This window comes from Neodiprion fabricii, chromosome 6 (assembly GCF_021155785.1).
Source record: "Neodiprion fabricii isolate iyNeoFabr1 chromosome 6, iyNeoFabr1.1, whole genome shotgun sequence".
NCBI classification, from domain to species: domain Eukaryota; kingdom Metazoa; phylum Arthropoda; class Insecta; order Hymenoptera; family Diprionidae; genus Neodiprion; species Neodiprion fabricii.
Window position 1 is genome coordinate 17,870,942 of NC_060244.1, and position 23,640 is coordinate 17,894,581.

The 23,640-nt window shown below is 39.5% G+C and overlaps 1 protein-coding gene and 1 long non-coding RNA gene across 18 annotated transcripts in view; one reads left to right on the forward strand and one right to left on the reverse strand.

Moving 5' to 3' along the window:
* Positions 1-653: 653 nt before the first annotated feature.
* LOC124184933 (tropomyosin Per a 7.0102) overlaps positions 654-23,640 on the forward strand; it is a 40,674-nt gene continuing 17,687 nt past the window's right edge. For 8 of the 17 annotated variants that reach the window (XM_046575162.1, XM_046575165.1, XM_046575167.1 and 5 more), the window contains exons 1-2: positions 8,160-9,060; positions 21,308-21,441. In XM_046575162.1, coding sequence (XP_046431118.1) covers positions 8,311-9,060; positions 21,308-21,441 — 884 coding nt within the window. In that variant the 5' untranslated portion in view covers positions 8,160-8,310. Of the gene's footprint in view, positions 811-6,258; positions 6,413-6,786; positions 6,913-8,159; positions 9,061-12,639; positions 12,944-21,307; positions 21,442-23,436; positions 23,555-23,640 lie in introns of those variants that run through there. The other 9 variants (XM_046575172.1, XM_046575174.1, XM_046575171.1 and 6 more) reach the window with 6 other exon arrangements.
* LOC124184998 lies at positions 6,275-7,963 on the reverse strand. Its single transcript, XR_006871309.1, has 2 exons — positions 7,854-7,963; positions 6,275-7,664 (listed from the first exon to the last, which is right to left on the reverse strand). It is a non-coding gene; the product is annotated as an uncharacterized LOC124184998 (long non-coding RNA).

The window sequence follows — 23,640 nt, forward strand, 5'->3', positions numbered from 1 at the left end:
TGCACCGAAAGGTGTCTGTTTGAGTAAAAAACTGCAGATGGTGTTGATTCACGTAAGATGACATCATTTTTAATTCCAACAAAATTGCCGGAGTATTTCATAAACTTTATTGGTGTTATTTGTGACACCGAAATTCCCAGCCAATAACACCGAGCTTGTCTACTAACTTCTGAATAGGCTGAATCAACACCTTAGTCATTCAAATTGCACCAAAAGGTGTTAGTATGAGTTAAACACTGCAGATGGTGTTGATTTAGTTAAGATAACACCATTTTTAATTACAACAACATCGCCGGAGTTTTTCATACACTTTATTGGTGTTGTTTGTGACACCGATATTCCTAAACAACAACTCCGAGCTTGTTTACACCGCAAATTTTTTACAGTGTAATGAACCGAAGAAAGGATAGTGCAGAAAGCATTATTATACACAACCTATCTCCATTCAACCTCTGACACAATCAGCTGTTTTTCGAAGTAAAAAGCGACTTATAGACTCCGCGATCACTGGCGACTCGTCGTATTTCAACCCCGAATTTTTTTGCGAATATTTTACGCTTTCTCAGGCGCCTCAACTGCGAAGCGGACCGTCTTTCGCGGCGGTTCCTACACGAGCGTGTTGCGTCCATCTGCGTATGTGTGTGTCGGAGAGCAACGCGACTTCGAAGTTGCCTATAGTAGGGGGTGGCGCGATGTGTTTTTCAAACCGTCCGCCAGGAGCGCCCCGAAGAAGGGAGTACACGGAGAGTTTGCGGTGCGGCAGTCGTTACTTGACTCGCAACTCTAACACTCGTCAGCCGACGAATCTATGTAAGTATCAAAGTTGTTTTTTCGCAAAATATAAAAACGACGATTCGCTCGTTGTACCGCTTCGCGAGATAAGTGAAGATATCGTCGCATATAACGCAGATATTTGGAGGAATCTCGACGGCTCCGGTCACGCGCGTCAAATTTAGTTTGAATTATTCCAAAGTACCGCGTCAAATTTGAACTCTGCTATTTTCCGCGTTCGATGTTTCAACAGTGTTTCGATTGTATTTGACAATTCTTCCAGAATCTGAGAATTAGCGAAGCGTGTTTATTTCAATCGTCGTCTTGTGTGAATGTTGGTTTATCGACTCGAAAATAATCTACCCGGTGATACCGGATGCGACGGCTTCGTCCTTAACATCAAAGTGTACAATTTTCTGCATTTATTGTTACTTCTGTGTCTTATAATTAATTTACGGTATGCGACAGAACGGAATATAGACGATTAATATTAGCCGGCCAAGATAGAGAATGAAAGACAAGACCGCGAGTTTTGCCAATTCAGCACTTTCGCGACCGATGATCCAGATAAAATGTGTTTTGACGAAGGGAATTATAAACGGTTCTATAAATTATCGCGTGTATTTCTAAACTGACATATATGGTAATGACATGTTATTAGCAGTGATTATCAAAAAAAAAAAAGTACAAAATAAAAAAATAAAACATTGAAAGAAAGAACCGTTGAATCGCTGTCAATTTTTGCGAAACTTTGAAAGATTGTAAATTATCATCAAGGTGAACGTATTCATCGTACATATGCGATGCATACCTATAAAATGTTTAACTGTTCGTTGGAATACACAGGTGCTTATCACAGTCGAACACCTGTATACCGTACGTTACATACATACATACATACATAGGTATATAAAGTCAAGGATTGCGCAGGACAAACGGGATGAAGTCACCTACCAGAATTAAAAATCGTCTACAATAGCTTCGTCGGTTGTTAGAACGGTCCCGTGACATCCGTCGTTTTAACGCGAATAGTTTTTATGGAATCTTACATTTAAGCGAGACATACTTAAACAGGATGAGATGAAAACGAAGATCGGGAGTGACGCAAGTCCGGCAATTCGCTATGTATCGTATCGGAACGAAACGTAACAGGACACCGTCGTCGGTACGTCGACGGTGCTCGGTCTGCGTAACCCGAAAAGGTCCGCGACGGCCAACGCTTCTACCTCCCTCTGCAGCCCCGCCGTCGCCCTTGTGCGTAAAAATAAACCCTCTCATCTCGTTTCACACTGCGAGCGATTTCAACCGTTCAAGATTTGCCCATGGTGTTTCAAATATATGTACAGATATAGACTTACCTATTCGTACACACGTACAGCCAAAGCAGGGGGGCTGTACGGAGTTACCCAGAATTACTTTGTCGCAAATAAAAAGAGTAAAACAATTGTTTTCCTTTCTATTAAAGTCGTTCAATTATTCCCGCCATTTTTTGGATTATTCGAAAAATCGGCGTTCATGTGGATTATTATAGATTCTTAGAAATTATACAAGTTTCAAAAGAATTTTGTTCAAATATCATTTTTTGCATTTCGCGGACTGGCGATCAGCGTTATGAACCCATGAACTATTAGTGAGAATTTTGTGCGAACCTAAGTATAAAGTAGTCAGATCGCTTATTGCGTGTCTGCAGCAGCGGCAATGCAATCTTATCTCGAGGTTGGCTCAGAATTCGGGGTATATTCCTTTCGGTAATTACACCGAAAGAGAATGCGCGGAATGTGTTACCTCGATACTGGGACGCTGAGTGACGTCTTACGTTTTGGTCCCATCGCATTCTTTTACCGATTGTATAAATGATGTGTGCACATGTATAGTTTGTACAGGTATATATATCATATATGTTAGACAGTTCTTCTTCGAGTTCGTGTATTAGTCACGCTACCGCAGCCTCAAGTTCTGAGCGTGTATTTCAGAGAAAGAGAAATAGAGTAGGAAAGAGAGAAAGAGAGAGAGAGAGAAAGAGAGAGTGAGTGAGTGAGTGAGTGAGTCGTTTGGTCCGATGACTGTCGTAGGTCTTATAAGTACGTAAGAAAAATATTCCTCCACATAGCCCGAGAAATCTGCACGCGTAAGCGGCGTATTGCCGTTACTGCAGATGTGTAATCGAGAGTTTCAGACTGACAGGGTTACCTGATAGAGACAACGCTCAACGTCATCGTTGTGCCAACGTAGGAATGCAGCTCCGGTCCCATTCGGGGGTGGGGAAAGAGGGAAGGCGTGAAAGGGAGGTGAGGGAGAGGGGTGGGGGTCATCTTGGGCCTTAACAGCTCCGTTCCTTGACTCTCCTTGGCTCTATTCGCTTTCGAATATGCTCCTTCGGAATGCCGTGACATTGGAAATGTTTTTTTTTTTCTTCTTTACTTTCTTCACCATTTCTTATTTGCTCTTGTTTCATCTCATGTCGTTTAACGGCTTTTTACTAATACGCGAAAGCGAAAGTCACGTTGAAACGTTGCTCGCAGACTTCGTCGATGAGTGCATCAATGAACGATTGAAAGAGCGAATGTTTTCGGATCCACCTTAATGCTGGCATTGTCTTTCGATTTTCGCGGTCTTTGTCCTTGCATGGCATTGTCAATTGACTTTTTAGCTATCGAGACGTACATGCACGATCTCTTCGGGAATACCAAGGTGTGGGATCCAACAGTCCGGGAAGTCCTTGAAGTTATGAAAATATCATGAAAATTATCGTTTCTTTTTCTAAAACTATCTAGAACTTCACTCGCCTTTCGTGTGGAAATCTTTACTGTTTTTCATCATAATTTTGAACCTATTTTTTTTGATCTTGTAGTCGCATGTACTTACGTATTTGGAAACGATTGATTTTTTGATCGGTAAATTGCGTTTCTCCCTGTTCAAAGTCGATGGAAAGCGTTATGAAGCATCTTGACTGCATCACGTCGCGGTTTGGAACTCATTTAAGCTTGCAAAAAATATGGACAGCTGAAGAATAAAATGCACTTCAATAAAATAACAAACGATCCTTCGAGACGCGATACCTTATATGGAACGATGAGTCTGGGATTGGTTCAAAGGTATTCCATCAACCGAAGACCATTGTATTGCACCGCTTGTTAGAATTCTTGTTCAAAATAATATTGTATTCTCATTTCAATCTGACGAAAGAAACCATTCATAAACAGTCATGACAAATTGATACAGTACTGGAAAGTTTGCGCATCAATTTGAAGACGAAGACGTCTTTTCGAGATCGTTATTGTGTTCGGCCAAAAGATTCTATTTACAATAAGTATCGTCGTTATAGCAGATTACTGCAAGTATACATTATCTTCGAGATGATTAAACAAAGGTAAAAATCTGTGACAAGTCTGACTCTCCTGAGGCGATTAATGGCGGAAATATATAAGCAATTGTCGGTTAAAAAATAAATAGTTTCAAATTTCCGACAGTGATATTCTCATGTTAAGAATGTGCGAAATGTGATCCGACATGGTTTCCAATATCTTTTTTTGCCTACACAGATTGCCTGTAAAAGTTGATCTCAATAATATCACACAGAGTATCGTTATACTTGTGTATTACATAAGAGGGAACGTTTGCAAAATCGTTGCCTTGACCTGAACTTGTGTGCGACATATCACTGCAGATCGCCAATTCTGAAAATTCCAAAACCTTTCAAGGAACGATTGTATGCTCTAGGTCATTTTTAATTTGATTTATGGTAAATTTGATTTCATATGAAACAAATTTAAAAACAGTGTCTTGATCGCTATTGATTAGATTTCACTTTATTAAATATGGATGGACAGTTCGGAAAATTCGGAGATATTGCTAATCTCTCGCTGTTTGAACGAATCGAAGAACAGATTAAGTTTCTCAGAACACGCGAATGAGAAGAAAAACTTTTATGCTTGTTATTATAAAACCAAAAAACAAAAATCGAGTAAATGACCACATCTCATATTAATTTCTGCAGTGAAATGTCAGCATATAAAAGAACAACAATTCCGTTCGTCTCTTTCGTTCACCTCAAAGCTCTTTGACCGTGGCCAATAGTGAGACAGTTCATTCAAACTTATGAGCTTTATCCGCCGTATGGAAGACTAGATGTAATATACACTACACGTCGAGTCCCTAAGAGCTTGAAAGTTTTGGATGTGATATTATGGTGGTGTGCTAGGCTGCCCGGGCAGTTCACAGCCAAGACCTCCCTCTATAAATAGGAAACCTCGTCATTCACTAATTATACTTCGATGCACGGTTCTGCCGTCGAAAGCTTTCGGGGCAGGCGATATTTCCGCTCGCTTGCAATCCATTCTTTTGGCACAAATCCCGAATTTTTCTACTTCTTCTAAATTGTTCCTCTTCTTCTATCTTTTGTTCGCACTGAATTAACAGTGTGTTATTCATATAATGAGCGGCCAACATGTATTAGGCATACATATTTTACCGCTGGTACATGCGGAAGATGTAGAGCGAGTAATGTTGAATTTTTTCAGTGTAGCCGTAGCAGATCTAAGGGCGACACAGACACTTGTCCTCGTCGATTATGATAGGCTCAATGGCAAAAGGAAATGAAAGAAATAAAGAGAAAAAAATAGCCTTATTGTAACGTTGTTTCTTTAGTCTGGCAAAATATTCATATACGTGCTCGGTTGTTTTTGTGAGTCAACGCGCGGTGTAGACGCTTTTAGCGAATTGATTCACATTATAGACAAGATATAATCCGTATAGTATGTATGTTGGAATTATAATACATATTAACATCGCTAAAAAAGGCGAAAACGTTGAGAATGGAATTTACCATGCGGTTTGAATTCCAACACTAATATTTCGATTCGTGTTGATGAGTTGTGACATAACATTGTGAAAAATAATCATAACACTGAAAGAAAAACAGAAAAAAAATTTCTGTCGAGTCTTAACAATTACGAGACTTATATATTCAAGTTCAATATACGTTTAAAAACAGTGTCTGATGCCAAGTATTATTATGCGAGTTTCGTATTGTAATATATTTCGTGGCGAGTACGGCTTCTGGGGAAAAACAGGTCTCCGCTCTGCGAAAAAAATCATTCGTCTTTTGCGACTAAGAGTTCAACAAAATTGTCCGAATTCAATAAAATTTTTTTGCGGCTGGTGAAAATGAATATTGTGTGACTCCAGATAAATTTTATTTGATCTCGCCAAATCGTTCATTGCTTCGGTGAAAAATTAATTCGTATCAACGACATATCTTGTTTGATATTCAATTCATTTCAAGCAAAGTATCAATCGAATCTAAATTAGTTTGAGAAAAACCTTGGTAGACATATTTTTTGAATTTTCTTGTTTCGTTATCAAACTTTTTTCCAGTTCGTTAGTTTAATGAACATTTGTAACATATGTAACGAATGAAATTGAAACTTATCTACGTCTACACGCGTGAATCACTGTATTTATTTATTTATTACTTGTTTGTTACAGAGTTTTCCTCGTGCAAAGGTAAATTAAAAAAGTCGCTACCATGGACGCGATCAAGAAGAAGATGCAGGGAATGAAGCTGGAGAAGGACAACGCGATGGATCGCGCGTTGCTCTGCGAACAGCAGGCTCGCGATGCGAACGCGCGCGCCGAAAAGGTGGGTGACACAAATTTTTCAAATTCGACAGCCGTCTCAAGCACGTGCGTTTTATTTTCATCCTTCGTACGAAAACGACACTGAATTGTATCGGTTTGCCCAACGATTACATCCACTGACTGCAGTAATGATCTTATGCAAGCTTAAATTTTTCACAACCATGTTCAATTTTTTTATTTTCTTACAGCTATAATTGTGATGGTGGCAATGGATTTTGTCACTTTCAAGACGAAATTGTTTTCGAACTATCTGTTGAGCAAATGGAAAATCTAAATTTTGCTTCCCAATTTTTCTCTCCACTGATTTATTGCTACTATAGAAAATGATGTGACATATTCAATAACACAAGGTAAATTCGATCTTTACGAAAACAGGCGGAAGAGGAGGCTCGTTCCCTGCAGAAGAAGATCCAGACCATCGAGAATGAACTTGACCAGACCCAGGAAGCGCTTATGCAGGTCAACGCCAAGCTGGAAGAGAAGGACAAGGCTCTTCAAAACGTGAGTAAAATTGGTTACAAGTCACTCGTTAGGGATGAAAACACGCGAATAATAGTTATATCAAACACAACCTGTAAGTAGCTAAAGTTTCTAGTCTGACAGATAGGTAATTTCAACTTTTAGAGCCGCTCTGAAATCAGTAATTAATATGCTTTTTACGTGCAATTTGTGTGTTGCATTTACGTAACTATCTTGTTACTTTCGTTGCCTATCTGTAGGCGTTCATGCGTTAATTTCTCAATGCTTGCAACACCAGTTGCGTAGCCTCGAAGGGTTTGGCATAAATGGAGTTATACGCACATCTAGAATGATATGAAAACTCAAACCCTGTGCAGAAATTTAAAAAGTGCATCCATTCGCGGTTGAAGTACCTGACATTTCTATTTTTTTGTTGATTTGCTATAGTACCTACGCATAAGCAACCGAGTCAACGTAATCTTGACACGGATTGCCTACATCTAGACGTTCTCATGTTCCGGGATATTTAGGCACTGAACTCTGGTGTATTTACGGCCCTTGTTTACACTGCTTCAAAAAGTTTCTAAAGCTGGTGATTTAGCTCCAGGTCGCATTTGAAATTACCAAAGAGAGAAAAAACGCTTGCGCCAATATTAAGAATAATTAATTCCGCTCCGTTCTTTAGCCGGCCGCAAAAATTGGACCTGCAATATTGAGCTGGTCGGTAAGCAGCTAGGTATCGAAAAGTAAAATCGTTCCATATGGCCTCGAAAAATATACCACAATCCTCAAAGCTGTAAAAAACTAAAAACATCTGACGTTAGCAAGAACTCTCTAAATATAGATCAACGAGTGATAGAAATACGTACAGGTACGAATATGTACAACGATCGCGTCGGTATCATGGCGTTTCGCTAATTCGAAGAAAGCAAAAAGGAAAAGTAAATTTCTACCGACGATGAAAAAAGCTCATAGCTATTTACCGTAATATAACACCGCGGTCGAATCCGTGTCATGACGAGGTGGTGAAAATTTGTAAGCGCATAGAAACCGCCTGCAGTTGGCAACGCTAGTAACAGCGGCGTTTGCCGTGTTGCCGACGGTCGGGGGTTCGCAGCGTCTGACTCGATCCTCGCAGGGCGTCGCTGGCTTCGCGTTCTCGACTGTCAGGGTGGCGGAGGGGCGTCTGGTACACGGTTAGTGCGCGGAGTCGCCGCGTAGCGTTGGTAGGTAGCGCTGTTAGTGAGTTGTCAAGCAAGGCCGAAACGTCACGTAGCCGAGGAGTGAGGAGAGAGCAAGGAGCGAAGAAGCGGCCAGCATGCCAGACTGCATCCGCTGCTTACGTGCGGATTCCTAGAGTGACAGCCAACATGGCGGAGTGTGGGTTGTGCGGTGGAAGTGCGTAGTCTATGATCGAGCCCTGCGAGCGAGGAGACGAGGATGCACCAGGGTACAGCGTCGTCGACGACGCGGCGTCGCGGGCACCAGCACCACCCGCGACACGCGACGCGGCGACGTCTTGACGCCTCGAGCCGCGGGGGACCCGCGCAGTGTGGTCCCACGGGCGTCGCGATTCCCGATTTCTTCCCGACCGACGAGGCTCCCCCCTCCGCCGATGAAAACCCCGGGAAAAACGAAACTGCGACGGAGAGACGGCAGCTCGACGCCGAGTTGCGAGCTCGCGACGAACAGCTGATCAAACCAGCTGACGAGCCGGAACAACATTCCGAACGCCCCGTTCAAAGGCCCGCGCGGTGTGGCCGGAACGAGGCGAAGGCGACGATTGCCGATCCGACGGAGCCGAGTGCGAACTCCAATCGACACCTCGGCCCGCGAAATGTCTCCGAGAGGTCGAAGCACCGCCGAGGCGAATCGCCGAGGAGCTTTCGAATCGAGGCGAACAGGAGCCCCGAGCCTGAGCACGCGGTCGCGAGGGCTCGGGGCGACGGAAATTCTGACGACGAGACGTCGAATATCGAGGAGGATCCGGAGCTCGTCGAACTTGCCAAGATGCGTTGCCCTAGCGAGCGGACCGAGGTTCAGGCCGAGAAGGAGGCCAGGCGACGCAAGAGGTGCGCCGATTATCCCGGACTCGCATTCGGATGCTCGATATTCTCGAGCGACACTATGATGAAGTTCAGCTTGATTAAAAACGAGCTGCAGAATATAATGGGGAACCAGCTGAAAAGGGTTAGTATACACCTTTACGCGGGAGACTCGGGGATGCGATGATTCTTCGTCGAAAGGCCGCCCCACACGTCCTCTCTCGCTCTCTTTACCCTCTATCCGTACGAAGTATGTACTTCGAAAGCTGGACCGTCGGTGTGTTCTAAAAATAAGCGACTTGCGCCGAAAGCGATACCCGCGGGGGTTGCGTAATCGGCGTACACGCGAATTAACGCGCTATCCTTTTCTCAAAGTCGCCTCGAGGAACACCCACGGGATCACTATCAGCCGCGAGGAGGGAATTCGGGCCACCGAATGCGCCAAATTAGAGACGAGGCCTTATTCGCATCGCGACACAAAATAGACCGAATCTCTCGCTGACCCGTTTGTAATTTCAGAACCGCTGTTGCCATTTGAAATTATACGCGCCCACGGATAAATTTTTTTACCTCAATTTTACAATTTTTTTTGCATTTCGCTCACGATCAACCGTGTTCCAACACTTCGAACGACTTTCCGTATCGTTATTCGTTCTTTTGTTTTCTAAATTTATTCGTACATTCCAAACTCAATCGAAGAATCAGCGAGTATATTGCAAGCATGTAATTACACTTGCAACGTTGAGTAAGGCTATGGCTATCACCGTGAAAGCTCGTAATCGGCGTAACCTTTAAACTTGCGACCTTGAAACGGCGGTCGTTGTACTCGGTGTACGAAATGCTAAGGAGACATATGCGTTCGAAAACTTCGAAATCACGCACGAACATAACGGACTTGTTTGAACTCGGTTCACGGCTTATTTTCCGTTCGGTATGCATACGTATGTACATATTGTACATGCATACCTATATACTCGTGGAAAGATGCGTCATAACTATATTCAGCAAGTATACCTAATCGTTCATCATGCCACTGCATACCGTCTAAATGCCACCGAGCTTTCCTGCTGTCTAGACGATCCAAATTTCTCGCAGTTAACAGGCATCTTCTATTAACTACTGAAAATCGAATCGTCTGTATCTATCTATTTATCTATATATCTATCTCTCTCTCTATCTCGCAGCAAATAGGAGCAATAACTGACAATTAACGAAATCGTTTAATTGAACGGTCCTCTTTATACTCTGTTGATTATTATTTATTTACTTTCTCAAACCGCGCTCAACGACAATACACGTTACGCAACGGTCAGTCTATCTCGCTCGCGGTCAAATTCACGCGTCCCTTATCATTCATATCGCCCGACACTCTCGCTGTCATCTCGCCAACTGTCATCAACGGCTCTCACGCTCTCCACGTTACCGTGACACCTAAACACGTCGTAATTTCCCCCTCCATTTCGTCCCCACTCTTAGTTCCGGCGATTGCGCAATCTAGTAAATCCCGACCTCAAAAGCCCTTCGCTTTTGTCATCGTTGCGCGTTCTTTCTTCGCCTACTTCTCGTCGATGTTATCCGTGTGCTGCGGTGTTTACGTATTTTTCAGGATTTGATGCAAGTTTAACGGAAATATACATGTATCACATACGACAAAATATATGAGAAATAAATATTGCAACGAAAGAATTATGTATATAGTTGCAGGATTCAGCACATGACCATCTTGGGTAATAATCTCTTATGTTCAAACAAGGAGGTTGCTGGCTGGTTGGGTAGCTTTTACTCATCGCCGATCGAAAATAATGATAATCCTTTCGTTGTTGGGTTTAAGTTATTTCGTTATTTAAGTATACATTAATAATAGACTTTCCAAGTAATTAGTATATTTTCCTTTTTTCAGTTTTGATACTTCTCTTTTCATTTATTAATTCTTGGATTTTTATTGATGCGTATACACATAAATGAAAATCATATCTTGATTCTTTCATCGCCTTCGTAAATAGAGCGGAACTTGCCGATTTGCATATTGCAAATGCATTGATTGCGGCTTCGTTTTGGATGCCTTCAATATATGTTGAATGTGTCGTTTACAAATAGAACTATATACAGAGTACAGTGTTCAGTGTCGACTCCCAGTTAGTATACCGGGACTGATTAACGGACCGTATGTTGATATACATATTTATATAGACATAAATTTCACCAAATTACGTTATGCGGCATAGACGATTGGCAAAAATTGTAAAAAAAACTTGGGATTAATCGGAAAACTACGGATTGAAATGAAGTTCAACTAGGGCCATCCTGTATATGTATAGGAAGATAAACCGCAAAGATAAAAAGCAGACCTCTGATTTCCTTCGAAACAGGAAAGAAAGATTTTTTCTTCAAACTGTCTATATGTTTGAAAACATGTAACATACGTTTACAAATTATTCACGATATGATAATCCATGTTATCTGGAGTATAATTTTTTTTTTATTGTTTCTAGACGAACGACAGATGACGATAGTAAAAAAAATTTATCGCTTCTAAAAAGTGTTTGTACAGCTACGTTAAGGCTGATTTACTGATCATCTCTTTGTGGGTCGAAAGCAGATGTGTAATTGATTCAGTTGAAAATTAATTGTCCTCTATTAGATTCAATCAATCCCTCGCAACTATTTTTCGTCTCTTATCGTAATCAATACTAGTAACAATGCAATAAAATAATTCACACGTATATAATCGATTTAGGTCATAAAATCGGTTAAATTTTTTTAAGACAATAGAGCTAAACAGAGTTTTAAAATTACGTGTTGCATAACGAGTACAATTGATTGACAATTGACACCAGACTTGAGTACTAGGTTTCTCATCTTGTCAGTTTGTCCATAACATGGTAAATAGATTACAAAGGTTGAGTGCAAGACGTCGAAGTTAGGGGACTCGTGATTTGTCCCTGTTATTTTTCGGTTGTATCAAGTGAACGGGATCACTTGTTAATCTGAGGAATGATCGTCTACTGCATACAGACCCTTGTTATACACTAGAGCATGAAATTGACAATCCCCAGATAGGCGTGTTCGGCAGAGTTGCCGTAACTGTGCCTAATCTCACGGTCATAGGTTACGCGTCGTGCCCACCTGCCTCCGTCGCGTAAACGTATGGAGTAAATTGGCGAACGATGAATCGTAGCTACCGTTACGTAACGCGGATTCACATCAATTAACGTTTACTCGATCCGCGGCGGTAATTCATCCAATATTGTCACATTTCGGCAGCAGTATGTGGTTGTGTAGGTATATTGGTAGGTACGTGGGTAGGTAGGCATAGACAATAACTGATCGGCCGGTCGAATGCACAGAAATTTCTTATACCTGTACGGTCGAATGGCCGAGCGTGAAGTGCCGGGCGCGGTATTTCCGGGAGTTTCCGGTCAGGCCGATCGGCGCGACGGGCCGCGTAGGAATAAACGGCAACGGGCATTTAATGCATGGAAAATGTACGCATCCGGTTTTACCGCCAATATTTCAATCGTAATATTCCGTCGTCTTATCGTCGACGAAATATGTGTTTCAATTCGATCACGCGACTAACAGGTCGATCCGTCGGTAAAGAGGCAGACATCAACGCGCAGGGTGATCGTCGTGGTCGCGTGTGTCGTTTCTTCGCTGGGTGGAGGAACTACTTCTCGATCGCGGATGGCGCATGCGCGTTTGTCACGGCGACGGCCATCTTGCCGTAAGCATCGTAGCCAGTGGTCGTGCGACAGTTCGAGACAACGGGAACCACCTTGCGCGTTCGAAACCCTCGTACTCCAGAGAAACTAGAAATCGAGCCCGATATTGTAACGGTGTTATAATAGTTAGTGACAGTAGCGAGTCGTAGACCGGGTGAAAAAATGACGACCCAAGTACAGCAGGGTAGCCTACTTGACGTGCTAAAGAAGAAAATGCGCCAGACCAAGGAGGAGATGGAGAAATACAAGGACGAGTGCGACGAGTACCACAAACGGCTCCAGGTCGAGCTGATGCGTCGGGAAGAAGTGAGTCTTGATTATATTCTCGGTCACGATAATCCGCCCGATTTTAGACACACTCCGGGTCATCTCGACACTCGAGGATACAGCCGGTCTTCGCTATTCATTCTTGACCTTCGTCGATGGATCACCCTCGTTATTTTTCTCTTCTATTCTTCTTTTTTTTTCCATGTTTTTTTTTTCCCATCAACGCGGAACCGGCGTCCTGAGTTTGTTGAACGCCGAGGATCGATCCCCCGGAGCAAGCGAGAAAGAGCGAGCGAAACGGAGAGAGAGAGAAAGAGAGTGGAAATAGTAACCGTCCTCCCTGCGTGCGACGGAGAGCGAAAACGTGACGTGTGTGTGTCAGGGGCTCGTCGACGAGTTTGGGCCGCGGCCGCCGCCGCTAGCCTCTCATCCAGCGCATGCAGGGAGGGGCAAAAGCACACCACTCACCGCATTCTTTTCACAAATTCAACGTCTCGTAGCGTCATTTGTACACAGGAATATAGTCTATTTAACGATCTTTATTTTTTCTCTTTGCTATCGTTTTTTCAACCCGTGTTGCACAGGTGCACAGGTCGTTCGTTCGTAAAAAAATGAAGAAGAATCCAAATAGATACGAAATTATGAGCGTATGTGATGAAACGATGCCACCGAATCGGTCTCGATTAGCCAGCTGGACGAATAAACGTATTTTTCGATATCTTCTAATGTCTGTTGATACTACTGTCAAAACATGTGGTTATTGATTGATAAGGTGAGAAAAATAAAAACAAGAAGAAAAAAAAAAATTTAGCTAGAAAAGATGTCGATTGCGACGATAGTTTGCTTCAAGTCACCGAAAGTCACTTTTTAACGAGATGCATGTTTCGTTACCGGTAAAATTTCGCGTTTCCGTTGAGTCGTAGGTTGTTTTTGTCGAAATATGGAAAATTTGAAAAAGAATATCCGAAAAGAGTTGATTTGAAAGAACTTTGAAAATATTTGATCGATGAGCAATTTGTACGCAGCACTTGCTATTCCTGCCAAGGTTAATACGGTTCTTAGTCAAGTTTATATGTTTTTTATTTCTCGAGGGTAGATAATTTGAACACCTTTATCTCAAAGCCTTTCGATTTTTCTCGAGCATCGAATTTGTCCGATAGCAAACTGCTAGATCTACATGAATCAAGTACAAGAATCATAGTTATTCGCCATATTGAAGTTACTAACTTTATCGTAACTATTCATCGTGAGGAAAACTCGTTATTTCGCGATTTTGGAAGTGTCTGAAATTCAGTAAACCGTAATAAAACAATACAGTACACTCATATTTCGAAAGTTTAGTTCCTTCAAAGTCATTGTAAAATTAAAAGAATATAGTGATTTTTTTCCCCACTATTTCGTTACAATAACTTTACTAACTTCAACCTCGCAGTTATTTTTCTCTTAAAGTAGGCTGGGAAAAAAGATCAGTTCTTATCTACCACAAAAGTGCGGAAAAGTAAAACCTCAAAACCTACCGTCATTAAGTACCGATCATTTATCCGGATAAAAATGTTCTTCATACATTAGAAATTAGTCTGGAAAAATCTGGAGTGCCTTTTAGCTATGTACCTACCTTCAGAAAACATTTTGTTGACCTTATTTCTCTGCAAACAGTATAGTGTTTAACGTAACGTAACGTCGCATTGTTTCTTTCAATTTGTCAACCAACTTCTTTCCACGCTGTCTTTTCTCATCAATCACGGTGAAGGTATACTCGCAAACAGGTACCTACTATAACGGAATCATGGCAGTACAGCAGGTGTAGCGGATAGAATAATTCGTGTACGGCTTAAATTTGATACGGAGTTTATATCTGCTCGCTCTTATCTCTGAGAGAGATACAGGCCGCAGGTTCGAGAAATCATTATCAGAGTTATATTAGACCAATGTGTGTCCAGTGATGCAGTTGGCCTTGTTGACGACTTCTTCATCTTCTTCTTCTTCTTCATCTTCTTCTTCTTCTTCTAATTCGATATAAGGTCCTTCGTTTAATGCAAGTTCACCAGTATCAGCGACCCCCCCAAGGCGACGAACTCTTCGTCATCCTCTGCACGCAACACCCTGACCTTGGTCAGGAACACGCGGCGCCAGATGCACCCCGCATGCAGACAGCATGCGATCTTTTCGCCACCCCCAATTTGGGCGTGGGCTCGTCTCGAGCCCTCCACGCCCGCTTGATCGCTCGTTCGGACTTTGCCGTACTGCTCCGGCTTCCGAGGAAGCCGGGCTGAGGCCTGAGGGTGAAAAATTAGATGGCCGTACAACGGAAGGGTCTTAATGTCGAATCTGCAAAGACGTGAAAAATCCAGTTCACAGAGCTTGTGAATTAATGGAGAGAGGCGAAGTTTACAGTCAAGTCGAAATGACCGAAGGGTCAAAACTTGGCCAGTGAAACTTGAAGAAGAGAAACTTTTAATTTGCAAAGTACATACGAATTATTCCGGTCGTACATATATTAACGGTAACTGAATTTCCGACAACTCGGAAGTTGCGAAATAGTTGACCTAAAAATACATCATTTCATTCAACCTCACGAATTTTTCATATTTTGACGTTCTACATTTTCAAATTTTACATTAGAATAGAAGAGATTGTCGTTGTCTCTGTATACGTTATTTAACGACCGAGAAAAATTTGTTCCCATTATAACAAAGTTTCCGCTGCCAGAGAAGACACTTTTTTACTTTCTAAAATTAGATATACCGGTTAGTTCGACAACTAATAAAGGATAAACTTTGCGGCACGGATATTGAATGATGTCTTTGAGACTGCCAGCTACAACTTCAAACAATTGTTGTTATATATTACACCTTCAATAGGCGTTTTGAACCACTTATCTGTCGGCCTCGCGTTCTTATCGATCTGACATTGACGATTTTTGTCATCGACGTTCCGTGCAACGTTATATCTACGCACACATGCACACACACACACATATATATCGTATAATCGTTATCATCAGAAAATTTTAAAAAACTTGTTCCATATCGTTAGGATATTCTGAATTTTGGATTTCTACTTCCTTGCGATTTGAAAAAAGCTTTTTATTTACAAAAATTCTTTTTTAACGTCGCAATGATAATCTTCCGACTAGCTAGGACGTATATATATATATATATATATATATATAAGATTGCAGTATTTACAGAAAATGGGAATGCAAAGCCAGACAGAAACGAAACTGTCTGCGGTTGTACAAAAGTCCATATAACGCATCAAAGAGTAACGCGTTACATCCTCACACACTGTATATACATATATACATACGTATTACACATATTAGGTACAAAACGTGTGAGTGAGGTGACGCAACCGGCAGTATGAGGTTAACAGTATAAAAGCTGCAGAGGGGGCAAAAAGTCAAGATTTTCTCTACGGTTCTTCGATTGCGGTTTTATGCGCGTGTGGAAATTGCGTACGATAATATATTACAATAGCCGCGTATTGCTGAGTTTTCAGCTTCCACCGACCATCCGATATCATTTTTCCATTTATCGCGGTTCGTTACCCGGAAATATTCAATTTTTTTTTCTTATACCTAGCTACTAGAAAATTAATTTAGTAAAATGGATATGGTCGGTCGCAATTAAATAACTAATTTTCGTCTTGTACCGAGAACTGTAAAGTAATATTTTTCGGTCACTGTGTAAGATTAATATATATATATAGTCAATGATATAGATAGGTATATAATTATAGATGGCGTTGTTTTGTACTGTACAAGAGTTGAGACTAATATGGAGTTCAAGGCTAAATTCCTATTTGTCTATTTTTATTTTTATTTCTTTTTGCTACATCGATCTTTATCTTGCGTTCACCCCTGTTCCGCCTATCTATTATATTATATATACATACCTACAAGGAACCGGTATGTTTATTATACTATAGGCGTTTACAACGACTACAGGTACCTGCGTACGTATAATTCGAGGTCGAAGACTCGCATTGACTCCGTTTGTTACTTCTCCGCAATTCTTCGCATGAAAATTTTTTCTACGAATGAAAAATATTTTCTATTTTCTATTTCACACCTTGACAAGTTAGTAACGTTGTCGTAACGAAAGGTAGAGAAAGAAAAATGTGTATTTTCTTATTTTAACAATGATTTTGAAGGAACTATTATTCTATTACGGTTGGCTGAATTTCAAACACTTGAAAAATTGCAAAGTCACGATTCTTCCTCAGCACGAATCGTTACGATAACGTTACTAACTTCACAATGATGCACTTGCCGTGTTTGGATATACTTTTTCACGACGAAGTTCTTCGCGGTAGCAATTATACTGCAATTATATATGACGTCTATGTCTGACGATGCAGGATGAGGAAAGGATATGGCGTCTCTGCGGTGGCGAAATGCATAATTTATAACCATATATTATATATATCTGTATATCAAGGAGTGTAATACGGTATCCTGTATACCGCTGTATACCTGTGTACTAGGCATACCGCCTAGCTTTCGGTATTATTTCTATAATTGAATTATAAAAATAGGGTCAATCATTTAACGAATTAATTAATTAATCAACTGAGGTACAAAATTGGATATTGTGCGCGATGTGTATTATATTATATATATATATATATATATATATATATATATATTTATAGCAATTTTTTTTATTTATATATATATATATCGTTATATATTATGTCTGTTTGTACCGTATGCATATTTCTATACCATTCTTCCGATCGCCGATCGTGATGAAACTTTGGGGAGTTGTGCGCACGCCTGCGAAGTTTTCTGAATTGGTACAACCATTTTACAATAGTTGGCGCGCGAGTCGTTTCAACAAATGAACGTATTTTCGATTTTGATTCTTTTTTTTCCTGTGAATAGCTACAAAGTCACTACCAGATTGATAGTTTCGGAGAAGTAACGATGTATTTGTAAGCCAAGTCGGAACAGGATTATTCACTTATGCGAACGCCGACTAAACTTTTATAGATAGAGGTTAGGTTCGGTTCGGTTCGGTTCGGTTTGGTTTGGTTCGACTCGATTCGGTTCAGTTCTAGGTTAGGTCAGATATTATCCGTCTTCATTAAAATATTCTTAACTGTAAGCGATGTTTTTTTCTTCGAAAAGAATTTTTATATTACGCGAGTGAAGTCGCGACTGGCTGCTAGTACGCAAATAAATTAAGAATAACGCCTGAAGAATGTTCGGTTATATCGTACACATTGTATACTATTCCGTGTAAATTTGTAACAGGGTTTACAATTTTACTTGATCGAATTTGTAATTTTCCAATTCTAACGTTATACTTGATACTGAGAAAATGATTTTTCGAGAGCTTATCCGTTTTTTTGTTTTGGAAAAACAAAGAAAATCGAATTACAATACGGTACAGATTCGAATTGTGGGTGCAGCGAAACCTATTTCGTCAATTAATTGTAAATTTTCTGACTAATCGTAATAGTGACGCACCTGCGTGACGTGACTTGACGTGGCGTGGCGTTGCGTTGCGTAAAATGTACTGTATCGTGGGGTTTTCATGCGTGGATATTGAAAAAGCCGGGCGCACCTTGTCGCATACTGCGTTCGAACACGTGAATAAATCGTCCCTTCGTTACGCGTTTCCACCGAATCCCACGAAAAATAATCCGTCGTGTGCGTCGCATACATTATGTATAAAACTCGTTACTGCATAGACGAAGGGAAAAAAGAGGAGGAAATAAAAAACGCACGTACACAGTCTAGTCTGTCTGTACGTCTATAAAGTGTAGCCGAGTTTCCGAGCCGGACGTCCGGGCTTCGCATACAGATTGGTCACACCGTGATCACTGATCGTTGATGTGTTATTATCGATTCTTCTGTACCCACTGCCGTGCAGATGACGGAAAGGAAGACAGTGAGTGATGGGATCAACGATTCTGACACTGACACTGACTTCCATGCGAAACTGATGTAACGTCGAATAGACAGTCGGTGGTTGATGACGGACGTATGTGTTTTTTTTGCGGTGCAGCCGTTATAGTCCCCGGGGATATAATTTTATGAATTTTAATTGTATGTCCAAACGTCTCTTGTCTTATGATTTGACGCCTCTTTCGTGAAAGAGGAGCTGGAATTTTGATTAAGTAATTGAATGAGGATAGAAAATACAGTCCTCCGCCTCCTCGCGCGAATTTGGGAAGGAAGAAGAACGAACTTTGGTATCGACTTATGTACTTAAACTTTCGTCGAAAAATTTCTTAAGTTTAACAGGGGCGGGAATGAAGTTTACAATTTGAAAAGTTCCGAAAGCGCCTAATTCCGAATTATTTGGTGGCGAAATTTGAAGTAAAGAAATGAAACTGTTACGAAATGATGAAGTTTCGAATGGTCGGAAATCCGATGGCTCAAGGTTCCGAAATGCAAAATTCTGAAAATTCAAGTTACGATAGAGCAAAATGCCGAAAAGTAAAGTTCCGATAGAGAAAAATTCCGAAAAATAAAGTTTCGGTAGATTAAAATTTCAAAAATTAAAACATACGCACACGGCGTGCTTTACTCAACGAGTGGGTGTGAAAAATCAGAAAAAAACGAAAATCAGGATTCTGAACGTAGAAATATCGAAGTGGTGAAGTTTCACCAAGCCTGAAATTCACAGAACTAAATAACTTCGATCATTCGGAATTTCGATGTTTCAGATTTTACAATTTTTTCATTTTTGCTGTTTCGAAACTTTGACGCCTTATCGGAACTTTGATGTTTCGTCAAAGTTTGATTTCTTTACTCAAAGTTTCGCCACCAAAGAATTCGGAATTTGGCGGTATCGGAACTTTTGAAATTAGGAATTTCAACCACGCCTCGTTTGATAATGTATTACGATATATATTTCACGGAATTATGTATGACACAGAAATAAAATACCGCGGGATACATTAAAAAAACATTATCATTTTCCCCGTATTTTTTATCATTGTATAATGTCATACAAATTTCTTTTCCATTAGTGGAACGACGTATGTAGCTGAGGCTATGTAATGTAAGAATTCAAGGCGTCTCCCTTTTTCTTTTTTTCAATTTGTATAACTATGTATATATACATATATTGGGGACTGGACATACATTAATTGTAATTCTTAAGCAGATCACGCGCGTTCCTCGAGCGTCTTTCGCCATTGTCATTCGATTCGGAGGAAATTCAATGACGGTTGTTTGTCATTTTCTTTTAAATTTATTTTTCAATATTTACTTTTCAATTTTCGTATCCGCGGACGTTTAAGAAATAAAAATTGGGCACATTTCTCGTGTCTCAGCAATCTCGGTGTAAATATTTATATTAAGCAAAACAATTATATCCTTCGCCTTGTGCTTGGAATTTATTGAAAATTTCAATATTTATTCTTACGTTTCTCGAAAGAAAAATTCTTCCCGGTCATTATTGAGCTGTGTGTTAATGTCAATTATGTAACACGTTAAGTAAATGTTGCGAATGTTTCTGGTCTTTTCGTCACTATTTCTAAAATCACATGTAAAAAAATAAAAAAATAAAAATAAGAAAATGTCTATAAATAAATGACACTCTTCGTCATATGGTATATTTTTTTAGGCCGTATATTTGTGTTTGAAAATGGTTTGTTTTCCCATCTGGTTGCTCATCCGGAACTGAAAATTCGGTCTCTGTAGACGTTCAAGTATGCGTCAAGAGAAAGTATTCAATTCCTTGAAATCAACGAGAGGACGAGAAAAAAAACGATTTTATATAATTATTCATGCACCTTATGACCAACAAAAAGTCCGGATATCTGAATTAATGTGACTCTTGACGGTATGTTTGTGAACTTGTGCGGTTATAAAAGTTGTTAGAGTTAAATCGACGATTATCAATCGTTAAATTACACGAAGGCATTGTTTATAATATTTTATTTGGGAGCTCTTGCTTAATCACATGATGAATGATGATTCAATTATATAGATCACGACACGCACAAGTTTATTCATACATATTTTACATCTGGCATGATACATGCGTATTATATAATGTACCAATAATTCGTGTACAATAATAGCGTACAATATCATGTTTAATTAATTATAACGACATTTTTTTTACCGCACAAACGTCCATGACATCATCGTTTCAATTACTGAATCTAATCTTTGGATAATTTCATCGCAAGATAGACAAAAAAGAAAAGAAGTTTGTCTGAAATGTAAGAAATGTGACTCCCCTCTTTTAATGAATTAATTGAAACAAAATAAAAGTATATTACTAGATACGATTATTAAATATACTTTGATTGCAATGAGAAACTTCAGCTGAATCTTACAGATGCGATCAAGTTTAAGGGTTAAAAAAAAAGAACATTTTTCCTTGTTACGAAGAATGCTAATCTCGACGTTTCTCTTTTCACCTCGTGTTTCAGGCCGAATCCGAAGTCGCGGCTCTCAACCGTCGCATCCAGCTGCTTGAGGAAGATTTGGAGAGGTCAGAGGAACGTCTTGCAACTGCCACCGCCAAGTTGGCCGAGGCATCTCAGGCCGCCGATGAAAGCGAGCGGTAAGAGTTTTATAGAAAGTCCAATCTAATGAGTATATTTACATATACACACAAACACGTATCTATATATATATATAATAATAATAATAATATTATAATTATATATGTATATATATAAATATTTTATAACTATTTTGCTTTTTTTTTCTTCTCTCTTGAAATAACTTACACACGAACAAACACGTGATGGCAACGTGAATAACGAATCATCGATTCTTAATACTCGATTTGTTCAAAAAACAAATGATTTCGCGTCCAATCCGAGATTTTTTATTATACATTGTTGTAAAATTATAAAGGACCTTCTTTTCGCTGCAGGCTGACCATGATGAGTGACTGGGTAATTTGTCCGAACTTTTTGCAATCAGTATTTATCGAGTATAATTAATCGTAATTTATTTGGACGCGAAGTTTATTAATGTTTATATTCTACTTCAGCGATTATTATCAATTTTTAAATTATACTCAAACTCGTTTTACGCCTTACAAATGTATATATATATATATATAATGCTTGTCGAAGCAAAATTTCAGAGAAAGTTTTCGACACTTCCAAAAATAATTATAGTCTATGTGAAAATTATACCGCATTGGTAGATAATTTCAATTTTTTACACTGATAAATATCACGTGTAAGATTATTTTTGAGAGAAGGAAGAAAATAAATGTTTCTAAAACAATTTGAATGATCAAAGTACCTGTAACGTGTATATGATAAAGCTCGATTTTATTATTTCGTGCGCTTATGAAGCTATTGAATTATATTAACGAAACTTTACGACGTGTGCGTATAATAACACAATGAAAAAATAAGGTATGAATTCAAGATACATGTGACTATAAAAATCGTACGACATTCAAGTTTTGGTTACGAGTAAATTTTGGCAAATTTAATTTATAAAATTGCAAATAAATGTTATAAGCGCGTAGTGATCGAAGGCACGAAATATTGCAGATTTACAAATGTAATTGCGTCGAAAAACACAAAATTATCAATGCCACTTGTCGTATTATATAATAAAGTGGGGGGGAAGTTGGTATATTCTTGTGCAGATTATGATTATCACTGTCAGATTATTATTACTTTACGGTAATTACGGGGTTCCGTATTTTTTTTTTTTTTCTTCTTTTTTGCCACAAATCAGTTAATTAACGATCGCCGGCCTATTTTATTATCGATATCCGAGTCAATCTTTCTATCAAACGTTACAATATGCGATTACAATTGTCAAATCTCATCTGAGCATTTATATACTCGTTATACTGCCAAAGAAAGAAAAAAAAAAAAAAAAAAAACGTATACGTATCGCCTTATTTAACACATAACTTATATATTTACATGATTAATTATTACGTTGTTACGTACCTATATAACGATATATACATATAGATAAGAATTTGCTGTGACACGATTTGTTTTTTTTTTTTTTTTTTTGCACTCTGGGGGGATGATGTCATATTCCCCCCTTTAGTATACACGTCACGAGATTATTACAGCATGTTGAAAGAATGAGCTACATTAGGTACTTGAAATACACACACACACACACATTAAACGCACGAAGAATTGCCAAATACACAATTCATATACGCGCAACTCGTAGGCGCGCAAATTCCGGTATCTCCGGTGCAATATTCATCTCACGTATATTAAGTACGTAAATTATACCGTCTAGAATTATTAGAAGTTACGGGCGTACTTTTTTTTTATTACTATTCGTATCATCAAACCATTCAAATCGTTCAAGTTAGAGCTCCGAGAACAAGTCTTGAGAATTCACTTATTTATTGATCTTCGAAAATTCTTCGTTTAATTTACCGTAATTGCAATATTATATTACACGAAAGTACATAGAGTGTATCGGAATTTTGTTGAGAAAACAGATTCAGGCTCTCATTCTTTTAATAAAATCGAACGTTGCGAACGGTAGAGGGGTGGGGGGGAGGAGAGGTTAAAAAAAAAACAACAAAAATATGAAAAAAAAAAATTATCAGGATACGGAAGGCCCTTGAAAATCGTACCAACATGGAGGATGACCGCGTGTCCTTATTGGAACAACAACTGGCCCAGGCTAAACTGATTGCTGAAGAGGCCGATAAAAAATACGAAGAGGTGGGTCTTGGATACGAGAAAAAAAAAAAAAAAAAAGAAAATGAAAAAAAAAACATTCACGGTACATTTTTATGTTGTTGTCAGAG